At 44.9% G+C, this 23,108-nt stretch overlaps 1 protein-coding gene across 6 annotated transcripts in view; it reads left to right on the forward strand.

Moving 5' to 3' along the window:
• Positions 1–23,108, forward strand: part of LOC120893243 (protein TANC2) — a 120,422-nt gene that overhangs the window by 76,637 nt on the left and 20,677 nt on the right. For all 6 annotated transcript variants that reach the window (XM_040295015.1, XM_040295016.1, XM_040295019.1 and 3 more), the window contains one exon: positions 17,932–18,177. In XM_040295015.1, the coding sequence (XP_040150949.1) occupies positions 17,932–18,177 (246 nt within the window). The remainder of the gene's footprint in view (positions 1–17,931; positions 18,178–23,108) is intronic.

The following is a 23,108-nucleotide window of genomic DNA, read 5'->3' on the forward strand; positions in this document are numbered from 1 at the left end:
TCCGTTAGATTCGTTGCAGCAGGGAGTGTACTTTTTTTTCTTCATTTTTTTTTACATCGAACCAGCTCATTCGAACCAGTGTGAAGGGTGTTTCGGGTGCAGCAGGAAAGAAAGGCAGCGGTAGTTAGTGACACTGTCGTGCCGTAATCAGGACCCAATAATCAACTAATTATCTACCAGCGGTAGCTGCGCTAGGGTCTGTTTTTATTAATCGTTCAATTGGAAAAGCTTTATGTTCGAATCTGTTGGTGGCCTAATCGTTTAGGACGGCGCGGCCTGATGGTGGTGGTGGTGGTGGTGCAGGCAATGTGCTTGTACCTGTACTTGCTTGTACCAGTCGTGACAACCTTTCAGCTGTCCACCGAGTTTTATCCAGCTGAAACAGTGCTTTTACAAGAAAAAGAAAACTTCAATTACTGCTTAGTGGTGCTCGTGAGAAGTTTTAGTGCACTTATTAATTGCTTACATTTTTACTGTTTTTTTTCTTTCATTCATGTACCTGCTGGATATACGTTGTGTTTTATTTCAATTGCTATTAAACACAAAGCATTTGATTCACACACACGCTCGATCTCAAGGGTGGAAACATACTGTTTACAAAGCTTTTCAAATTGTGTGTGTTTAGCAATTGCATTTGATTGACAAATATAATTCGTTTTATAAAAAAAGACTGTGGCCTCAATTGATGCGTCTAACTCTACGGTAGGGGTATCAGAATGGTGTGCAAATAAAATTGCCAGGAAATGCAGCCTAAGCGGTTTGTGGTTTAGACAAAGTTTGTTTAGAAGACGCTTGTTTTTATAGATCAAAAGCCACTGCGTGTATTGTATACAGTTTTTAACTTAGCCAAGGCTGCCTCATTCTCGAATAAAACACTCGTTAAATATTAAAAAGCTGATGGTTAGTTGTCAGTAGTTGGTAGCTGGCAATGAACAAAACAAATTTGTGTGAGGTTTTTGCGTTCTGTTTGCCTGCTATATCAAATACACATTAAATAGCATGCTGCTTACCTTTAAAAATCCCTCTGCCGACCAACGTCCCTACACATCGCATCGAAAGCGAAATCACTTTCCAATTTGATGACATTTTGTTTGTTCCTTTACGTTCGCTGGCCTTTTGCCACGTTGTCCGCACTCCACTCCATGGAGATGGGCTCGGGAAAAGATGATCGTAAAGCACGTTCCCGGCTCCACGCTGTTGACGGTTGGCAAATAGTAAAATTGAGTTATCGCTCAATAAATATGTTTATGTGCGCCATTCCCTGATAGTGCGGTGCGTTGAAACTCGCGGCTCGTTTCGGTAAGCCGGCAGTTTGAGTCTTTTTGGGCCGGCAGCTCGATCGGAAGCAGCGCACATTTCTCTTTCTCCGCTGTGTCATATTTTATTTGAACATCCCACGAACCGTCACAGGTTGGCTAACTGTTTAAATATTATGGAAGTTGTCAACCGGACGGTTGATAGCACTTGTTGATTTGTCGCTCATGTTGCTGACCTTCTTCCGGTGCGGCGTTAGTGTAAGATATATATGATTTTTTAATTTAAAATTTTGTTAAAGAAATTTGGAAGAAAAACGCTGACCATGATGAGCATTTGCAGGTCAAGCTAATGAAGCTAGGAATAGCAGGCACAGCGCTGAATGTTATTCCAACCACTTGTTTGGACAGTCGAGCTCATTTACAAGCATCCGTTAGCTTTTAACGCTACGTTCAGGTACGACGATTATGACGTTGCCGTAGGACGACAGCATCGTGCAGATATTTTTGTTATGTTGACTTTTTGCTTCCTGCGTCGAATTTATCCGCCTCTACAGTGCGTCCGTTCGAGTTGAATCATCATCCTTCGCAAAATAGTCCGGTTTAATATCTTCCTACACGGTTTGTACGGCAAAGCGAGTCCAGAAGACTGCCCTCTTAGATTGTGGTTGGCTCAGTGCTGGTGCAAATTCAATTTGCTCTCTGCCCTGCCGATGGAACAGCAACACTATGCCGCCAGGGGCCGTAGGCGTAGGCCTGTTTTTCTTGCTCGCTTCGGCAGTGTATTCCAGGTTGCTTTTTTTTATTCCTAGCGGTGCATTTTGCAGTGATCTCTTTGACGCAGGGCTTATTCTGATACACGTATCCCACGCTGTGTTGTTGCTTGCTCCTGCTTCCCCTTCCATTCCACACGCCTTAACGGAAGGAAAATGTCTACCGCTTTAACGCGCACGAGGGGTGGAAAAAGACACTTACGAGCGAAGGTACTAAACACGCTGTGCCATTTCAGTACGAGCTGGTCTTTAATTTTTACTAGCTTCTTCCGCTCGCCATATACCCGTACGACTGACGACGACGACGGCGACCGATGGTGATGATTTGTTTCTTGACTGTCACAGGTCTTTAAAAGATGATGAGAGGACAGAGTTTTTGTAACAAACATTATTTAATATCAGGTACGAACACTTCTCTTTAGTCATAGATGAATTTAATTAGCTCTCAATTGCACATGAAGGTGGACAAATTTCTATTGGACAACCGAAACCATTAAATCGAATGTGTGTTTTTATGCATGCGTCTGGGTGCATGTATGTATGGGGGTGGTTATACGCCCACTCTGTGCTTATGTCAATTGCGCAACGTACAATAATAAATTGCAATACTTACTGGTTATTAGCAGGCGTTATCTTCCTTCCCACCTTCGCCTTGCCGTCGGTCTGGACACCGGTCAACGGTAGGTTTAGTGTAGGGAAAATGGCGAAAGAATCGGAGAAGAAGGGAATATTAAAGAAAAAACAAACCGCACATACCGACCCGCGCCAGTTCACAAATCCGAACGCTTCCAAACCGGCCCGGAGTGCGTACGGGACGGCAAGTCATTCTACAACCGGCAAGGCTTCGTCACCGCCGTCAGCGTCATCGTAAAAGTCTACCCACGCGCGATTTGAGCCACGGCGAAACGGCAAAACGTTGTTTTGCGAGCGACAAATCCACCCCATCGCGTTCATTACATCGCGCTCCGTCCATTGACAAATATAAGCACATTTTTTACGATTCCGGCTCAGGAATGGGCTTTTTCATTCATAAAACTTGGCACTGTCGCCGAGCTCAGTTCACGGGACGAATTTTACGCTAACGTAATGTGTGTGTGTGTGTGTGTGTGTGTGTGTGTGTGTGTGTGTGTGTGTGTGTGTGTGTGTGTGTGTGTGTGTGTGTGTGTGTGTGTGTGTGTGTGTGTGTGTGTGTGTGTGTGTGTGTGTGTGTGTGTGTGTGTGTGTGTGTGTGTGTGCAATAGACAGGTAGAAAGCAGGAAGGATTGCGACTTGACCTCCATTTGACACAATTTTAAACCATTGGATGTCCATTTCACACCTCTGGTCATAGGTAAAACGATTCATAACTAAGCTTTACAAGGGTGCGATTGTCAGAGAAGCAGGCAGCTTGCGTAACGTTTCGTTCTTGCGACTGTGCAATTGGGATGACCTCTCTTCCGTGTGGCAACTTCTCGCACATCGTAATGCGCAGGTATCACGCGGACTGTTAACTGTTTTCAATCTTCGCAATTTCAATCCATAAAATGATCATGATCACGATAGAGACCTAATTTTTGCGCTGCAGCTCCATTCGATAGGCTGAGGAGGGGGAATGGAAATTGCAACCTTTTTTTCTCTTTCATTTTGTACCATTTTTTGCACTGCTGCAGTCGGGAACGTTTGTCGGTTGGAGCGTTTATCGTAAGGCGCGAAGAACCCCACGCCATCGTCGTCATCAGCGATCAGCGATTGATCTGGCGAGAGAGCCTGGTTTACATCGGTGCTGGTTTGGTGCGCTTGATGTTACATCATGCTCGCTCTTTCGTGCCGTGCGGCTTAGTGGCCAGTCGGGTTTCACGATCACGTTTTCTTGCAAAAAAAAGCACGCCAAAGCTCTCACTTTCCTCCCAGCATCGAATGGAATAGGACAAGCGAGGAAACGGTCGGGCAAAAGTTTGGTGAATGAACACCTCCACTCCGAAAGTGTAATGCAAGCGCAGGGACGGTGTTGGTCGCTTTCGTGCCCGGCGTTAGCTATGCCATTAGCAGACTATCAATGAATCTCGACTGCATTGCACGAGGACGGGACGGGGAATGACTGAATTTCTCAAGAGCCTCTGCAGCTTGCTAAGGTAAGGTTCGTGTCCCTGCGTCTGTACGCGTCTTGACATGATTAAATGCGTGTTATATTCGATTTCGACCGCAAATGATGTATTTGAAAATACCGGCACGCATTCGAAAAAGTCACTCTGGCGCGCAAGAAAGTTAGTTATTTACGTGACACAAGCGCCGAAGCGCGCGCTCACACTTATTGGAGCTGCTGCTGCTGCAGAGGAGCTGCTATTCAGTCATCAATATACTGTGCGCTCGCGAAAGGTTATGCTAGCAGCAGGTCATGCACTTTTAGTTCTGCAGCTGCACGGGGCAGCGTGCAATGTACCTCAGTTCCCGATGATCGATGAGAGCTGCATGTGATTTCGTTTGTAAAATTCAACCAAAAGGCAACGGTGGCAGCAGCACCGGAGATATCGATTCCATTCTACCTTATGTCACAAATTGGACACGCTGGTGAACGAAGCCGCCAGAAACGGGCACGATTCTCACCTCCAACCAACCAGCACACCACCATCACCCCACCCCAGTAGTGTTGCATTGAAAAGAAGTTAAAATCTTCGGGGAGATCATTGTAAACTTCATGGTCTTTTTGAGCAGGCGGCGTAGCACTCCCCGTACCACTGAGAGTTCGTAAAGCCTTTAGTAATCGAGAAGGGCCCCTCAGCGGAACGAAACTCTCCTGCAGCACTCCCTCAGCGGGCTTAGTAGACCGATTGCTCGACTGCCAACTTGTCTAGCCCGCACTGGAATGGAGCGGGCCGTGGCCACTGTCACTACATGATCCTGTTAGTGATCGCAACACCAGCACTACCACCACCAGCACTACGACGGGCCAGTTCTGTTGTAACGAGATCTGCAATCTATTCTGCCACTGTGGCAACCTTCATGTCCAGAGGGGAGATACAACACCTCCCCCTCAGTCTAGCAATCTGACTGATGCCACCTCCGTGCCGGTGCGCATGAAGGCTAGAGCCGTTAGGGATTGTGCATGACTTTTTGGTTGCGAGTCGTGCAGCTTTTGCTAGGGGTGTGTATGCGAGCTGGACAGTAGATTAGCAACAGTTAGTGTCCGTTTCATTAGTGGTTGTTTTGTCAAAACAATTTTAAGTGTACAGTTTTGCAGCATGGTGGAATTGATTGAGTTTGAATTTTTTTATCGCAACATATTGTCCAAGGGTAAGTCTGTATCATGATCTTGAGGACCAGCTCGTTCTATCTGGAAAATGTTATGCTTTTTTCTATGTGTAGTTTCTTCACGGAACTTATGCTGTCCAGCAGCTATGGATCCTATTTTATCCGCTCGGAACTGTACTGTTTAGAGGCTCTTATGCTGCAGCATGAAGTACACCAGACGTGCCGTTTTTGCAATGAGCACTCCGGGACGTGTGACGTTTATGCACTGATGCTTGTGATTCGCCATTTACCGTGATTTATAGCTCGAGCGTAAATTATGGCGGGTAATGAATAAGGTACACCAAGACAAAAAACGCGCACATTTACTACCACTCTTCGAGATTGTTATGAGTCGTTTTATAGTATTCTTCTCATCAGCATTAACCGTACGGACGGGCAAACTTACCCAAAACGGGACAGCATTTATAAGCCATCGAGGCAAGGTGCGTCGTAAAGTAAAAATTGCAAATGAATGCTTCGTTTTTTGTGCTCTGCGCCAAGATCCCATTGACCGATCGGAGACGTATCGAATTCAAATCTTCCAAGCTTATTATTTGCCCCATTGGTTAGTGCTGCTGCTGCGACCAGGATGTAGGTCAACTGTTTCACGACAATCTAAGGACAAAGCAGTGCCGTATCGATTACGGGGTTGGGTATGGATAATAAAATATCTCGGTTCCTCCCCCAGTGCTGTTGTTGGATTGCCGTTTATAAGATTAAAATTAGTTTCGGCGACTTATCCCTTTCCCTAAGAGGCCGGTAACTTTTCGGGACCGGTGGCGTTGTGACCATGTCCCTTTCCACCCAATGAAGCTAGGTGTGTTGTGCAGGGCGCAGCTTAAAACGGGGGTCATTTCAGTAACGATTCAGTAGTTTTGCGCTGCCGGTTTGCGGAAGCCCATGTTCCATGTACGACAGGCACTATGGTTTAGACAAAAGGGCGATAAAGGCATTGGGAGGTCTTCAGACAAAAACATGATAAATAGCGCTGGCCAGGGAATGGACACGTTACAAACCCTCAGCCTTTCCTTCGGTGGATAGTTTGCTGGCACAAATGGCGCTGTTACCTAAACAGCTAGGCAAAAGACGCTGCGCGCAGACATGACTATCCGCTGCTTCCGTCGCTGACGGAGCTCGTTCTTTCGGGGCAATCGAGATGGATGGATGCATCGGCACCGAACTATCCGAGCCTGGCCCGAGATTGATTTATGACCCAACACTGGGCAGCAACAGCCGCCGCCGCTACCGCCAATGCCGCCGTTGGCAGTAGCAGAGTCATCGGCAGCTAGCAAACATATTTCTCAGGCACAAACGGTTCTCTCTAATGCGGGAACCACAGTGTGTAGGGGGAAAAAACGGGTGCCTCGGCGCCGTCTTAGCTGAATTGAGAGGGTGCGTGCTTTATTTAAATTATGATAAACGGTTCGGTTGTTTACAATTTCCATTTTTCTCTCGAGTCCCACGTCGATTGCTGATTTGGCTTTTGCTCGACTTTTTGTTGTTGTTGCTGTCGTTTACCCTTTTGTGCGTGTTGGAGGCGGCAGGAGCACCAAATATTTACTTTCAATTTCTTTATGAAGAATGCAGGCGCATATTTTATGCAGCACCACTTGCGGTCGCATTGCGGACGTGTCGCAGCCCTGGTTTCGGGCGAGATTTAAGATGAAAGATAGATAATGCATGTTTGAAGTTATTACTGCATTGTCTTTGGGGAGTGATTTGTTGTGTTATTTGATGCGTGTGCTGTCCTGCCGGGGGTGTAAGACATATTTATGATGACTTGACACTGGATGTGATTTGATGTCGGCATGAGATACGATGTGGAAACCAAAATAACTTAGTAAGTGGTGTGGTAGTGTGGCGATGGAAAGATGGATCACAGAAATCGCATTTTTCTCCTGCTACGTATTTAAGAAAGCCGCAGCCTGCTCGAGCCTGGAACGTTAAGTAATCGGCGTGATTAAGAAATCTCTCTCGACTTTCCAACTTTCCGTTTGCTGAAGTAAAGCGTTTTCGCGCGCGGTTGTTCGCTCTGCGGCGGCATTTCATTCTTTCCTCACTTTCTTTCGCCCGGCCAGACAAATTGGTTTTCCAAGCTCATTTAACAACTTCAACTCGTTGCATTGAGCCCCGGGATTGAACCACATACATTTCACTTTCTGTTCGTGTGACTTTTTCTCTCCTCTGGATACGTGCCAACGTGCCGGTTCGTTTCATCTGGCACGCTTTGCGGCTTTTTGTGTTTTTGAAGCGAACCGCAACTTATCATTGGTAATTATCAAGTAGTTGCTGCTTTGAGCGGCAAGGTAGCCGGGAGAGCACTGTGACCTGACAAATAGAACAGTAATTAGAAACTGCAGCTGAGCTTAACAATAGCAATAGTCCATGAAAACGAATGGTGGTCATATACGTTACTGACGAAGCTTTCGTTGAGGATAACTTTAGCTGGTTATCACTATTGTTGTAAGATACTAAACTATCTACTGCGTATGTTGCACAAATACCAATGTGCTATTTGCGTACATTATAGCAATTCTTGTTACTTTCACCATTTCTCTTAAAACGTTTAGTGTTTTAGTTTGCAGCTTCTGTCATAGTTACGAAATATTTCGAATCGTTTCTTTGTGTAGCCTTACACCTTCTTCAAATGGTCTTCCCAGATGATAAAAACGCATCAGTAAAAGTGAAATTGTTGCTTTCTTCATGCAGCAGCATCAGCATCGTATATCAGTCCTATTGCACAAAAACTATAAAACCCTTTTTATGACTTTATTTCACCCTACCTCATCAACCGTTGGGCTCCATCCGGGCTGTGCGATTGCCCTTTCATGATAAGTGCATTGCTACGAATGGCCGTTAGATTGACCAACAGCAATCTATTTGACTGAAAATGCGCTACACGTTTAGCAATAGCACCAGCCCAGTTTTAGGCACCGCGAAAGGTGAAGGGAATGATGCACGGCAGATCTACATTTTTGTTTTTCGCTTCTTTACCATAATCAATCGCTGTGGCGATTAATGGCTCCTCCGACGACGGCTAAGACGATGTGCCTAATCGAGATCAAAACGTTTTCTCATAACATTTAACCCCGACCGGTTGGCGGCTGGTCGGTTTGGTAAGGTTAGGTTTTTTGTGATGATATCAGCATTCAACATAACTTCTGTCCAGCGGGAAGAGATTCGCCAGTTTCGACGGTATGGAATAATCTGAATGCCAAGTGGAGGTTAGACACATCACAGGGGGTGGGAATATGATCGAAAATCGGGACAAGGAAGATGCATTTATTTTCGTACCAAACGCTTACATTTTGTTCGACTGTCTGATAGGTTGATTAAAGGTAATCCTTCACCGCACATGGAGTGCAAGCTGAGGCAGAGCAGGATCAATGGTTTCGGTTGCAGTGCTTCTAAATTGGATAGACCGTCTGTGTGGTTGCAGATCGTAAGTATGGTGGTGGTGAAACAGTGGAATGAAGGGAGTTCATTCAATTTCTTCGTATCGGAGTGGGTTAATCTTTACCGGGTTGGATGGTGGCCACTTTTTCCCTACCAAATTATGCTTTGCTCCTTTCCCATCGCGCATAAACGTGGGTTGAGTGGTTTGCAACGGAAAATTAGCAAGCTTGAATATGCCGCGTACTTGCACACTTCAAGCATCGTTGGTCGAAATGAATTTGGAGTGCTTGCGGTTTATAGCATTCAGATAAAAATGGTTCCTCTTCATTCCACAACCAACGCGCAATCGAGGACTTTGGTAGCGTCTCTTCCACAACACAGCATCTGCTTGGGTTTTTATTTTTCCTGCAAATGGGCATTTCTGCGCATCGTCGCTTGTATCGTATCGATGGAGGAATTCATTTTCACGCTTCGAAAAACACGAATCATTGTTTCAACGATTCGACGGCGCTATTATAAGCAGGGGAAGTAAGCTTCCTCTAGAGAGGATTGTTTAAAATGTTAGTTTGTAAATCTTGTGCGCATTTGCCGTGCTGGTACCAGGAGAAGTTAGCTTACGAGGAACATTCAAAGCAAGATGCAACACATTCCTTCCATTCGGCGCAGTATTTCTTTCTTTCTGAACTGCAGATGGGATGCAAACCGAGTTGCTCTTAAGGAACGGTTCTCCTCACGCTGGCACGGTATTAAAGAGGCAACATTTGAAACGAAACGGCGGTGGCATGTCGATCGAATGAATTGGTTTCGGCACATTTTGCAACCCATGACTGAAATCGGAACGAGGGAACATTGTGCATAATTTAGCACGAACGCTTCTCGGCAGTGGTACTGTTTTGTTAACATTTTTGCTGTTATGCTCCGTGTGGCACCTTCCGCGATTACCTCCCATCTCCCAAAGGCTGCTTCGTTTGGAGTGTGAATTATGGAACACTCCTGTTCTGCCTGTCATGGCACCTGGTTCGATACCGAAAACTCCTCTCGTTTCGGTCGTAAATGCCACGAAGTGGTAAGTAAAATTAATAACACCAACAAAAAAGTTCTCCTCACCACCCATCGGTAAGGCGTTAAAATGCGAGGGAAAAGCTGGCTGTGCCTTCTTATTCGAACCGTGCGGTCGGTTTGGCTCGGAGTGCTTCTCGAGCAGTTAAGAGGAAGCGTATCATAACCAGAACCGCCTAGGAACCGTTTGTTGCCGTTAGCTTCACGATCAACCATCAGTAGTGTTGGCGGTTTTTTGCGTGTTGATGCTGCAGGATGTGCCGGCCGAAAGGAAGTAGCACCGGTTACGACGTACTAACCGAAACCCCGCTTTCCTGCATGTAGGCTTGCTACGGGAAAGCAAGCAAAAAGTGAACGTTTTGAAGCATCGCAAAAAATTGGCCAACCCGAAACAAACGAAAGTTTATGCTGTACTGTCAAATAAATCTTGGAAATTTATTGGCCAAAGCTCCATTCTCCGGCCCTTGACTTTGGGCCTTGTGTTCGGCGGGCGAGCGTTGCGTCGGTACCTACGTTAGAGTTTAGTGCTTGTGCATACAGGCACACACGCGGAACCACGCGGTGTTAGTGATGGTAGATTTGTGCTTTCTTTGGAATGCCTTTCCTGCATCAAACATATTCGAAATTGGTTTCACTTTTAACCATGCTCTATGTTGACTAGTGCGTGAATGTGTTGGTAAACGGGAAATACCTACAAAACATTCGTTTTACAAGTCACACAATTTATTCCCGCTATGAATTACAGAAGCTAAATAGTGTTTCAGCTTAATCGCTTCTATATTATGCCATTCTCCAGACAATCACTTTCGGATGTGGATGTAGAAACAAAACGAACACAAGAATCATACATTGTGAGTATGAGCGTGGGAATTGGGAACATGATTTCCTTTCGCGGCTTTAGCAATGCAACCTTCAGTCAAATTGGGCTCCTCGCTTCACTTAACATTGAACTTTTTTGTTGCCGTTGAAAAGATCTACATTCCACAAACGTAAAGAACCACACAGATGTCCTTTATGGGATGTCCTGCTACGGGACAATAAAATTTTATCATCAATCAGACTATTTATCAATCAAACTTCTCGGTCTTTTTGAAACGCGTGGCCGACGTTTGCGGATGAACCGACTTCCACCCCAACACCTCACCCATTACACTTCAACCATCTTTCGAGAGTTTCCTACGACAGGCAAAAGAATGGAACTGGAGGTCAGTCTGTGCTATGCCGAGGTGCGCATGCCAGTGTCCTTGCTAATTGATTGTTTTAACTGTGTTTATAAAGCATCAAACTTTAGTGTTTGTTTTGTGTCTGAACGTTTACCATCAGAGCAAAAAATAAAAAAATAAATAAATACCGTGGGATCCAATCACGCCAGGGTATGATAGATGGCGGTACGGGTATGATAATAATTTCAACTGCTTCCCCATTGCCTTCGATGGCAAGCTCACGATCACGAGTGGTGGCCGCGTAGCCTTGGGTTGGCAAGATTGACTTTGACAGTAGTGCTTGCGGCTAAAATGCGTACCTCCGTTCTGTTGCGTCTGGAATCGGGTTGAGTGCGCGATTGGCCTAGTGATTTGGTTGGGAAGAATGTGACTCTTTTCACTGCCTTCGCCTGTCGTCGCAACTGGTTAAGTAATATCTTGACATTGACTGCCTTCATCGAATTTCATGATGAAGCACCTCCAAATGCTGGGCTCTCGATCGTGGTGTGTACTACGTGTGAATTGCACCGAAAACTGACCTTTTCCGCTGGTGGAAACACTTTCCAGAGCGAACCGATGGTGGTGTAATCGATCGAGCGGCTATCGTTTGGAGCCCTGTTGAAGGGCTTTTCATGTCGATCAAAGAGCAACTCTTGCCGGGTGGTCAATAAACAGTCATGGCGCCGGTCTGGGGCCCATGTGGATGATCGATTTTACAACGGTTTAATAGATGCAAATGGAAGGTGTTAAATTTAATCCACCGTGGAAACAAGTTTATTTGCCGCAATAAATTTCTTTGCAAAATCTGTGTAATAGATCTGCCTAGGGTGCTGCTCATTTGCTAGCTGAAAGTTATATATCTACCAGTAGAAAGTTGTCAAGTACTCTGAGTTTTCTACTTTTTCTACAAAAAATTAAATAAAGGTAAAGCATTGGTACGTGATCGTTTCGTGCGTATAGCGAATAGTGTGTTATCTTTGCATAAAACCGGCATGCTGATCTGTTGCAGGATGTGTAATTTGATTTCAGATTTATCATTAGTATCACGAGAGCGGCTTGTATGGTGATTTGTTTTGCTGGAGAGGCGTGATATCTTTAGCATTCCCTTCACGCTCGGCAACGAACCGCATAAGTTTATAAAACCAATAATCATGCACACAAAATTTCACACTGTTCGTGGGGAAATTTGATTGATTACCGTTGGTTGGCCTACGGCAGAACCGCAGCATCTCTTCGGTTCCCTGTAGGGGACGAAACGGAAGCGATGAAAGTTAGGTCAATAAATAACTTTTGTTACAAACAGATTATAACGCAAAGAAGCCTTAGCATATCCTAGTGAAAGTCCATAAATGTTATTGTGTTTCGCGAAAGCTTATGTCACATCGTAGAAAGAGTGCAGAAAATGGTGGCAGTATCGCTTGTATACCCACAATAAAACTCAACCAAAACCCAACACCAACACCAAAATAATCGTAAAATTTTCGTTTTCCACGCGCCCGAATTTAGCTGCAGGGGTCGTTAATATAAATTTGCTACGATTTGGGGGGAGAGAAAGGTAACGGCTTCCGTTAATCGGTGTGCGTCGTGACGATTTGATTTGGTGCGCGAGTCAAACAGAAGACTGGAGCAGTATAAATAGCATAAATCTATCGCTGGTGTTGGTTTGATAGATGAATTAAGATTAGCGTCAACGGTGGCACGCTCTAGCTGTTTTCTTTCCAAAGGTGTCGGCTTGAAAATGGCAGCGATTGTTAAGCCCATTGCACAGTTGTCGTCTCGCAAGTGACGCAAAACAGCTCCCATCAAAGTGGCCATTCGCAAGGTGTTCGGGAATGGAGAGTGTCGAAAGTAAGGAAAACAAACATGTACCACTCGGTTTGCTTTCAGCGTGTGGCACCGGTGGGACTCGTGCGCGGAAACAAATGCTCTTAAATTTCTCATGGTTGCCCACAGGTAGATTGGCCAGGGTGATGATCGTTTGCTGATAGCCTACATAAAGCAAAATTTAAAGATGGTCATCACAACCACAACAAAAACAGACTCTGGTACCGGTCAGCATCGGTCTAATAGTATGGTTGCTGGTGATTCCGTGGAATGGGTTTTTGGCTAATTTAATTAAACACAGTCTCACCCCGGTGAAGGGGGACGACTCTCGCACACATCTTTCTCGAGCCTTCCGGTTTCAGTCGGTGACTCTGGGGTTAGCGTCGAATTCCAGGAACCAACCCTTCGGCTCGTGTGCCCATTGCTGTTCGCTAGTTCTATTATAGCACTGGAAATGTGATTTAAGATGAAACTAGAGAGGTGATAAAACAACGAATTCCTCGACGAATGGATAACATTTGTGTGTGTTTTTTGTTGCTACGTCATTAACGTATCGTCCGCCGTTAGCCAAGTCCATAGTCAGTGGTGTCTTTATCTTGTGCACGTTACTTTTTCGGTTTGCTCATTGACCACAGTGGTCGCAATTTTGTTTCTCGCTTTTGAATTGAAATCACATTTGCTGCTTAAAGTTCGTTGGTTACGCGTCACGGGCCGTTGGCTGGGTGGTAAAAAAATGAAAATTATACGACGCAACAGTGTACGATTATGCTACAGGCGAGATGTTACAGTGGAGGGAAACGAACCGAGCGGTAGTTTGCCAACGAGCTGTACTTCCTGCTATAGAACCATGTTGCAAAAGAAATGGTCAAAAGAATGTGTCCACGAGGCACGCTTGGCTGGCACGATGTTGGAGTGGTACAAAATTATGTGAGAAATTTAAATTGGACAATCGCTGACCGAGCATTAAGATGGGATGTTCAACGATGATACTTAACAGGTGGATTAGAATTTCAGATGTTTATCTTGTGGTAGTTGTCCCTCGACAGGTTGAGCTTTCTACAGCTGATTGAAATGTTAATGGAAGTCGTGAAATGATAGCTAAAATGCGTTAGAAGCAACAAGCTTCAAATGTTTTATACATTGAAATAGATAATTTTTGCTTCAATTTGTTGAGTTGCATTTATCAATGTGTAGGGCTCTGTTTTACTCACGGAGTTAAGTACAGTCTCAACATATTATATAGGGATATTTAGAAATGTACCCAACTTTTATTCTGAAAATTTAATGAGGTATGTAAGGAAATCATGAAATAGTGTAATTAGTAATCAGATTTCAAGTCAAATGAAGAACAAACAAGAATCTATCTAAACCCGGTTTGATGTGTGATGCAAAATTAAAGAATATTTCTGGGAACGCATCATTTTATCATTCAAATTAGGTTGATAAAAGTTTAACCCTATGGTGCCTTGTTGCCAAAGATAAGATTATTTTTTCTTTAACCAGAAGGAACGGTCCAAAGAGGCCGTTTTGCTAACGATAAGTTTCCGCAAACACATAAAACATTCCTAATGATGCCCAAAAACTCCAACGATAATGCTCGTTTCGCTGGTCACATTCGTCTTGGCCAAAAAGATATCGATCAGAATAAATTGATAGCTATCATTCACGACGTTTCCCCGACGGAGCCAATGCTTTCCTTTTCTTTTTATAACATCCAACCTCCGGGTGGCATAGGGGCTCATAAATATGGCGGGCCGTCGTTCCCACACCAGATAACGGACCCTTCGTACGCACCGGTTGGTGGTCTGCCCGAGGATGAAGGATTGAAACACAACATTCAAGCAAATGAATCCCAACATATCGTAGCATCAATCGCAGTCCCAAAAACTCAGTCCGTGCAAATTTAGCTTACCGCTCAGTGCGCTCTTCGTCCGGAATGGAACGAGGAACCTTTGCCAGGAGTCTAACGGTGCCTGGTTAGCCTTTCTTCGCTGCTTCTGCTGCTGTTCCTGCTGTTGGTGCGCTTCATTCCCAACAAGGGCAATCCAATTTTCGCCATCACAGTTTACAAAAGCCCAAGGGTGGAAAAGCGCGATAATTAATTGCGATCGGAAAATGATGTATCGCTGCTGCGGGTAGTGCTGAGGTTGCACCCGCTGACACTGATAACGCGGACATTTTCGTAAAAATGATCCACTAGCATTCCGCGATCGGCCAAAGCGAAGTTCGTTCATGTTCTCAGACATTTCTCTCGCACACACTGGCCTGGCATGTGACTGACCTGTGTGTGATGTGCGGTGCGATGACAGAGACCTGGCAAGTCAATTTCTTTCACTGCAAGCTGCCGATGACAGGCTGGAAAAACAAGCGATCAAACTCGGGACTGGAATTAACTTGCCCGCCATAGCTCATTCGCTGGGGGAACACGTTTCACTGTCACGACATTAGCGAAAACTATGTTCAGCATGTTTTGCACGTTCCGTCGATCCGTCCCGCTGCCTGTTTGTCCACAGCCCAAAAGTCCACGGGCAAAGAATGGAACCGGATCGTTGGAAAAGGTTCTTTCGCCAAACCGTAACACAATTGCAAATGGTACGTTCGAGTGTGTTTATTGGATTTGTGGTAGATTAGCACCGATCTAATACTTCTGTACTATTTTCAAGCGCGGAATGTGAAAGCGGGATGGCCGCAAATGTGCAATTCTTGTGAGCCCTCCGTATGCACAATGCCAGATTAGGTGCATTGTGCATTTCAGCGCCGTTTCTCTTGTCGGTTGGGAAGAGTTATGGTATGGATCTGACAGTCGCGTACCGTGTTCGTGTTAGCGCATAGATATCGTTGCTTTATATCGTTATTACATCGTGCGGTGCCCGAGCTGCAGTTATTGCAACCGTATCTTGGATAAACGTGACCGAAATTAATCTCCCACTAATTGAAATCTAATTCCTCCCGTTAGTCCGTTAGTTGGACTACTCTCTGAATTGGACTACGGATTAGTTCGAGAGCATGGAGTATTTTGAACATTCTTTACGTTTAACATTTAAAATTTCTTTATTCCAGGATCTTGACGCCATGTTTCGTCTGGTGTCTGTCTGAATATTTGCATCGTTTCAAGAAATAATTTATATGCTTTAAAACACGCTTCTTCAAATAATAATAACCTTACCTGTTAATTCAAATACAAATAACCTTACACGTGTTTAATTTTTTGACTAGTTTTTTAAACATATGTTCACTCAATCAGGGTATCACCCCGAATGCTAACTTAACCAGTATTCTTCTCAACATTCAGAAAATAGGATATTCGTAGAAGAAAGAATAAAGCAAGTAGAACCTGTTACACAGGCAAGGAAAAGCTAACAAAACAACGTCTGCAACAGGCGCACCATGTCGATCGTTTGGTTTTCCACCATTGCGGTACTGAAAGGTCAGCAATGCGCGACGATCAATAACCCTCGATGCGGGACAACGAAGCAGCTTGCTCTAGGGGTGAATGGGGCATTCTCGGATGCTCGTGTGTTTGCGCCTGTCTTTGTTTCCTTTCGTCCTGGCATACTGGAATCCACAAGCAACACCGTTCAGTACTTTAATCCCGCTGTAGTGACCCACTTCCACACAGTTGGCAGGGTCCGTTATTGGTTAAGAGGTTGCGGCCGGTTGACGACCGACACAGATCGATCTCCGCGGGCAGGAAAGTTGTTTACATTCAAAACTGACAAAATATTCGCGGAAGAAATCGTGCACCCGAGGCACCACCGTGATCCTGCGGAGCCAAAATCTCGACCGTTTAATCGCTTACCCTAGTGAGGGGGAAATGAGTGGTGGAGGTACCGGTGCGTTGCGGACAAGCAAGGATGATTTATTGTTTTACAATGGGGATCGAAGTTTGGAGCAACGCGTGAATTCACCACGTCGCAGAGTTGCGACGGCTTGAGCTCGAGAAATTCTACATCCTATTGATCCCGATATGTGTGTATGGTCGGTGTTTAATATTAGCAGACGGCATAGATCAGATCTGATCAGGAGTTTGACACACAACCAATGTAGTGTCCCTGTTATGGGTTGAACGATTCATGTACTTTACTTTGTCACAGACGAATCGAGCGCGTACGTACATTGTTGCAAACGGTCGTTTGAGCAAAACAAAAACGAGAGAACCCTCCGGGGTCCTTTCGCTCTCTCGCGTCAAAAGTTGCAATGGGGCCTAAAGTTCAATTCACGTTAGGTGAACGTACGGGAAGCGAACGCGCTCCCCCGGCCGGACCTGTCAATTCGTCTTTTCCAGGCCGTTTCCGTATTTCTCCTTATGGTCGGGGTGCGGTCGGGACCTCCCGCTGGATCAAACACGGCAACACACACAGCAGGTGCTCCACCCAACAAAGTGGCGAGCGAGCGGGAAGGGCACGTGGTCCCGGTTTGTTGACCCGCGGGACATTGGTTATTAATATTTGCAAATTTGAAAAATCGATTGTTCTCGAGCCCTGGGCGCTCTGTGGAGACTCGATGGTTGAGTGATGTTTGGGATCGTACTTTTGTAGCAGGGCCGCTGTTCTGTCTCCCTCAAGGTACGCTGACTGTGAATATCCCGCGCGAAGATCTGGGTTGGGTTCACTCGTTTCAGGTGCACCTAACCAAGGGTACGGTGCCCGCTGAGGACGCAGTAAATCTAGCCTAGTTTTAACCAGGTGATCCTGGGTAAATTTATGGCCGGTGAAGCTTGCCAAAGGGCTCACACGTTTGGAAGGTCATACCTTGGTCGGCCCCCTTTTAAACCCCGAATGGGTCCAATTCCAATGTTGTGACTTTCGTTTCCGCCTCTAATGGAGGCTCGTACGACCAACTCGTCTCGGCAGGGTGGTAAATGAGGCGTCATTAATTTATTGACCTTTGTTCTCCCTTTGCTGCGGCACCCCAAAAATGGAAAAAATTGAAGGGCCTAAACGTCTTGAAGCGGCCGCTGACTTTTCAATCGATGGCTCTATGATAGCGTCGTGGAGGGTTTGGTTGTTTCGGTTTTTGGCCAGTTGATATTTTGCGGAGAACCTTTTACTCGAATGGATCGTAACCCGCTCCCAATGATGTGCCAGCGAAGGTGCGCAGGGTGCTGGTTGTGACTAACCGACTAAAAACCTTTCGTTTGCTTTCGTTTACTTTCAGATTTGGCAGCGATTCGTAAGATACTGGAAAACGAAACCGGAGGCGCCCTCTGTCCGAGCTGTCAGATGCCGTTCGATAAGGGCAAGAAAAGGAAGCTGATCGACGCCTGCGGCCACGAACGGTGCTACTCGTGCATGTTCCGGAACGAAGCTTGTCCGCACTGTCAGGCACAGAAGGAACCGAACCAGCCCGGTCACCCGCCACAACACCATCCGGCCTCCCGTGTGCAGCCGGATATGGACAACGGTAAGTCGGCGGGTTTTATAGATAAAGAAGATTTTTTTAATGATTTCCTACCCTTTTTTATCCCGATGGTCATCCGTGTTAGCGGTCGATTCGGAAGGGTAATTTTAAATTAATTTCCTACTGCAATCTCACCAGCTTCCTTTGCTGCCATGTGGACTCAAGTGTCGTCTGGCCATATGGATATAGGGCTTGTGTCGAAGAAATGTTGTTCCTCATCTTGCAGCATTCACGAAACTGTCATGTCAGTTGTCATCTTCTGAGATTTATTTGAATTTTAGGAAGCCACCGAATATTTTGCTCATATTCGAATTACCATATAAAAGCCACTCGAAGAATCAATTTTGAATAGATAGAGATCTAGAGATCTTTATCCGATATGTACGAGAAAACAAATGTTTTTATTGTTGCGGCATGGAAAGTGTACCTTTTTTTATTATACTTTAGGAGTTCCGAAGTTTCCTGGCGTCTTCATATCCTACAGATAGTTCCGCCCAAAAACAAAAAACCTATGTGATATTTTGATGTGTATATTTTGTGTCTGAATATGTTGATTGTGGCTTTTATTGACGCCTGTGCAAAAGTGAATGCTCGATCGTGATTAAAACGAGCGATATCTTTATTACTTCACTTTCGGCTCGATCGGTTCTTCTTGCTGCTGGTACTTTTAACACCTCTCGATCAACCTGTCAGAGAGCGGCTACACACGTACAAACACACACACTTCCCCGTCATCACGCGTGGTAGGTTTAGGAAGGACTTCCACCTGACCCGGTTCGGATGGAAATGGTTTAAAAATGCCCATTATTGGATCCGTGCGAATGACAACGGAGCGGGCTGCGATCCGTTGATGTAGATTTAGCGTTTTGCGGCAAAATCTCTTTGATGGCTTCTGCCCGCCAATCAAAAACTCCCACCCCCTGGCCTTCGTCACTATTCGTTGTCGTCGCGCTCGTAATTGGGTCGTCACTGACCTTGTGTCAATTCTGCCAGCTGCATAAAGCAGGCAGGCTCCACCGTAGAATGATTTTGGGTGACTGATGAACTTTTCTCGAGCCGAGACAAGATACCTGATCCTTCGATTGGGCTCACATACCGCCGGCTCGGTCGAGCTTGGATTAGTATCGGTTAATTACGATCAGCACAATCGGATCGCCGGACCGGCGTGATCGACGGTGGCTGAAGGGTGCGAACATTGTGGGTTGGTTTATCGTTGTTTTTTTGTCCATTCGCTCGTATCACTTTACGAGATGCATTCTGCTCGATTGGAAAGTGTTGGGGAAGGACGGACGGGAAGGGAAATTAATTTTGCGTTTTATTTCCTCAATGCTCAATGTTGACGAGATTGTATCTCGCCCAGTTCCAGTGCGCCACGGAAAGCAAACGTGTGGACGAACTGCTCTTTTATTGGTTGCATTTACTTTGCGCAATCGTTCGCAACCATTAATGTTTGACCTACTCCCAAGGGACTCGCGGATCCGCATTGTATGCATGCGTCCCAGGGTGCACTCCACGGTGTGTGCTGGGCAGCAGCAGCCCAGTAGAGCGATCGCTCTTCTGGTCAAGTGTCAACGTATGATACCGATACTTGTGGACCGCCGAGCTGTTGCTTGGTGGTTGTGCGTATATGTTCATTTGTTCCTTTATTCCGACGGTAACCTTCTCCGGTGGCCTAAGCTACCCGGAGTGCCCTCTGGGTGCGAAACATCATGGCAGTTATCATGGCAGAGCCTCACCTCCAACGATGCTTGTCGTTTTATGATACATAAAAATTTAACTTGCCCACCGTTAAGATCAACTGACATTGAGGGGCAGTACGCGGACTACTAGTAGCAGCAAGGACTGTCGTTTTCGTTCCTTTGCCTTTTTGTTGCGCCGCCAGTTCCATTGCCGCGTGTATTGCTCGTTTTTATCGGTCTCTTGGGAGGTCAGCTAATGTTGAAAATAATTGTTAAATTACTCGCGTCTCGTGCTTTTTTGCAAAGGTTTGAAATTTAGTTACAATGAAGCTTGAAGTAAGCAATTAGCAAACGAGTTGTTTGTTTTTTTTGGTCTCTGCGAAAAAGATATCAAAATTAAATGTCATCTTTTATGCAATAGCATTGGACGTAGAATTGAAATTAAATATTTGATTTGTAAAATTAAGCATTAAATGTAAAACTCATGTTTGTCACCCAATAAATAATATATTTTCAATGGATAAATTTCCTTACTGCACGTAAGTTACGATTATAGCCGATGGTGGAGCGCCTAATTTACGATACAAATAAATATGAGGATTTGTCGTGCCAAATTAATCGTGTGGGAAAGATATGTTATAGTATTCGTTCGTTTCACAATGATAACCTTGTTAGCTGTATTTCAGCCATTCCGTGCAAAAAACAACAACAGAAAAGTATCGCGTTGGTGGGTCTTATTTCGCGATATAACAACCTTCCGTTTTAATTCAATTCCCAATATTCGTCACGCCATGGCTTTTAATGGTATCCATGTTGCGGCTGGTTTCTTTTCCGCCCGCCCATTAGACACATCTGCCTTTCGTTTGTCGTGACGACGGTATATGATGAAGAGGACGCGGTCGCACGAATGGAAAGACTTCGATAGGACAGCAAGCGACGAACCTCTGATACGGTGGTGGATTAGCAAGCCTCCCCCGGGACATGGTTTTGTCATCCAGTTTGGCTTGTTTCGGAATTGTAAATTGTGGGATTGTGCGAATATTTATTAATCCACACGTCACGTGTGTAACACCGGGAGCAGGTTTCCCTTTTAAGCATTACATCAATGTGTGGAGCAAGAAAAATGAAATACGTTCGTGTGGCATGATTTGCAACAAAGTAACTCCGGAATAGTTTTCAGCAATCAAATTCCTTTCCTAACTTGTAGTTTATATAAAAGTTCAACAAAAGGAAACAAAATAAATGGATAAATTTGTCGGTTTTTATTTTCGCTCCTGTTGTTTAAGCTTTCTGCGTTGTAACAAAATAAAGCACATCAAATCTGCCTTGAACATATTTGACCCGTTTGGATTACAAAACTACCACTGCAGCGCTGTGCTTCTGCAGCTGCACCGTTTTTCAATTTGGCTGTAAAATTGTACCGATTCGTTTCGGTTTCGTTCCGTGCGCGCGGGTATAAACCATCCACCAGTCAAGTCAACTTTTCGATCGTTGGGGCGAGAAAACTTTTCCATTTGACATTTAGTCTTCACAACAGATGGAACTCACTCGCTGGGGATTGCTTTCCTACAGTGCCACGAAAGAATGAAAGTAAACGGTGCCATTCGGTCGTGAAGAACGATTTCCACTGATTTATGTATCGCTCGGTTATGCTGAGCCGCGGTGCCGGTTGAATCCCCGGCCCGAAAGCGAAACGTGGCGGGTTCCGCGAAACGGTTAGCGCTGACATGTTGAATCATTTTGCGGTTGATTTAACATCTTTTTTTGTTCGTCTCGGTCCATTACGTTTGCATGGGCGATTAAATGAAAATTCATTTACCTCTACGCTGTAGAGGTTGGTGGCAGTAGCAGCAGAGGTAGGTTTACATTATAAATCATGAATGGATTGCCGCAATAACCGCAGATTTGGGTAAAAACTTTTAGCAGCGTACGGTTCGAAGTTCCAGTGCGCGAAGTGGTTGGTTTTTGTTGTTGTTGTTTTGTTTTACTGTAATATGTGACGCATGAAATGACATGCGTTTTAAATGCGTATCTGGAACCGAAATTGGTTCGGTTTCCTGGTATGTACACCAGCGATTGTAGTATTGCGGACGATCTTTTATGCAAATACAATCATGTGTTTGGTTTTCTTATGCTCTACTTTCTTCAGGAACGTCCATTGATTTTACGCCTTCAAACGTGCTGGGAGTAAAATCGTAATGTAATCGAAAACGCCTTCCCGAAAACGCACAAAGCACCAAGGGCGAAAAGGAAGGTTCATTGTGATTTGCATACCTGGGTATGGTCGTTGTGCAAAGCAGCGCTCGCGCGCAGTTGTTCTTCTTATCTGTTGTTGATCTTGCGCATTGTGCCGGAAGAATGGATGCTCGTCGAAAGCAAGTCACCTTCACATAGTTCAACAGAACAGTTCAATTTACATTACAATTCCTGTACGGGTACATGAGGCGCAGCAGCTGGTAGAATGTTTTATCTTTTATCAGAAGTATGTATCATTGTGGGTGAATAATCGATGCTAGAATTGTTTGAGTTTAAAGCATTTTGGGATAGAAGCAACATTTACAAATAAATTGGAATACATTTTGAATGATATTACCTTGTAGTGTACACAACATTTAAAAATACTTGAAGCAATACATTGGTATATACGATATGTAGTTGTTTGGTTATGATAATAAATACAAAATAACGGAATGAAATCACAATAATAAAATCGACTAGGAAAGTCTTAACACGCCAAATGACATATTAAACAATCTTGTTAAATCGAATGAAGAATCGAAAATTCTAAAGAGTGCAACTTCAAAACCTCAGACATTTATGCTGCTTATTGTGAGTTAACATTCTCATGGCCATGCAACAACGTATGCAATCATCACAGAACTATTATGCGACAGTATAATTGTAACAGCAATTGCTATTGACTTCTATTCAACTGAACCTGCATAAATAAATACCACCAAGAGGCTATACAAACTATGAACTATTGCCATCCAACTGGTTGGCGTACGATGCTTTAGGCAGTTTCTTAAGACAATTCCCCTTCGTTCAAGAACACTGGCACAGTCAGAATTGGTGGGTCGTGATTTGCAAAGAATGTTACGCAATAACGTGTTTTCTGCCATCCAAACGCTCTGCTGTACACCGCCGACATAGCTAGTTTAATGCTACCGGCTACCGGAATACCGGATCGTGCCCAGTTCATACCCGCCCGTTTCGGAAAGTGTTTGCTGCTTAGCGGTGTGGCGTTATACACAT

This window comes from Anopheles arabiensis, chromosome 2 (assembly GCF_016920715.1).
Source record: "Anopheles arabiensis isolate DONGOLA chromosome 2, AaraD3, whole genome shotgun sequence".
Taxonomy (NCBI): domain Eukaryota; kingdom Metazoa; phylum Arthropoda; class Insecta; order Diptera; family Culicidae; genus Anopheles; species Anopheles arabiensis.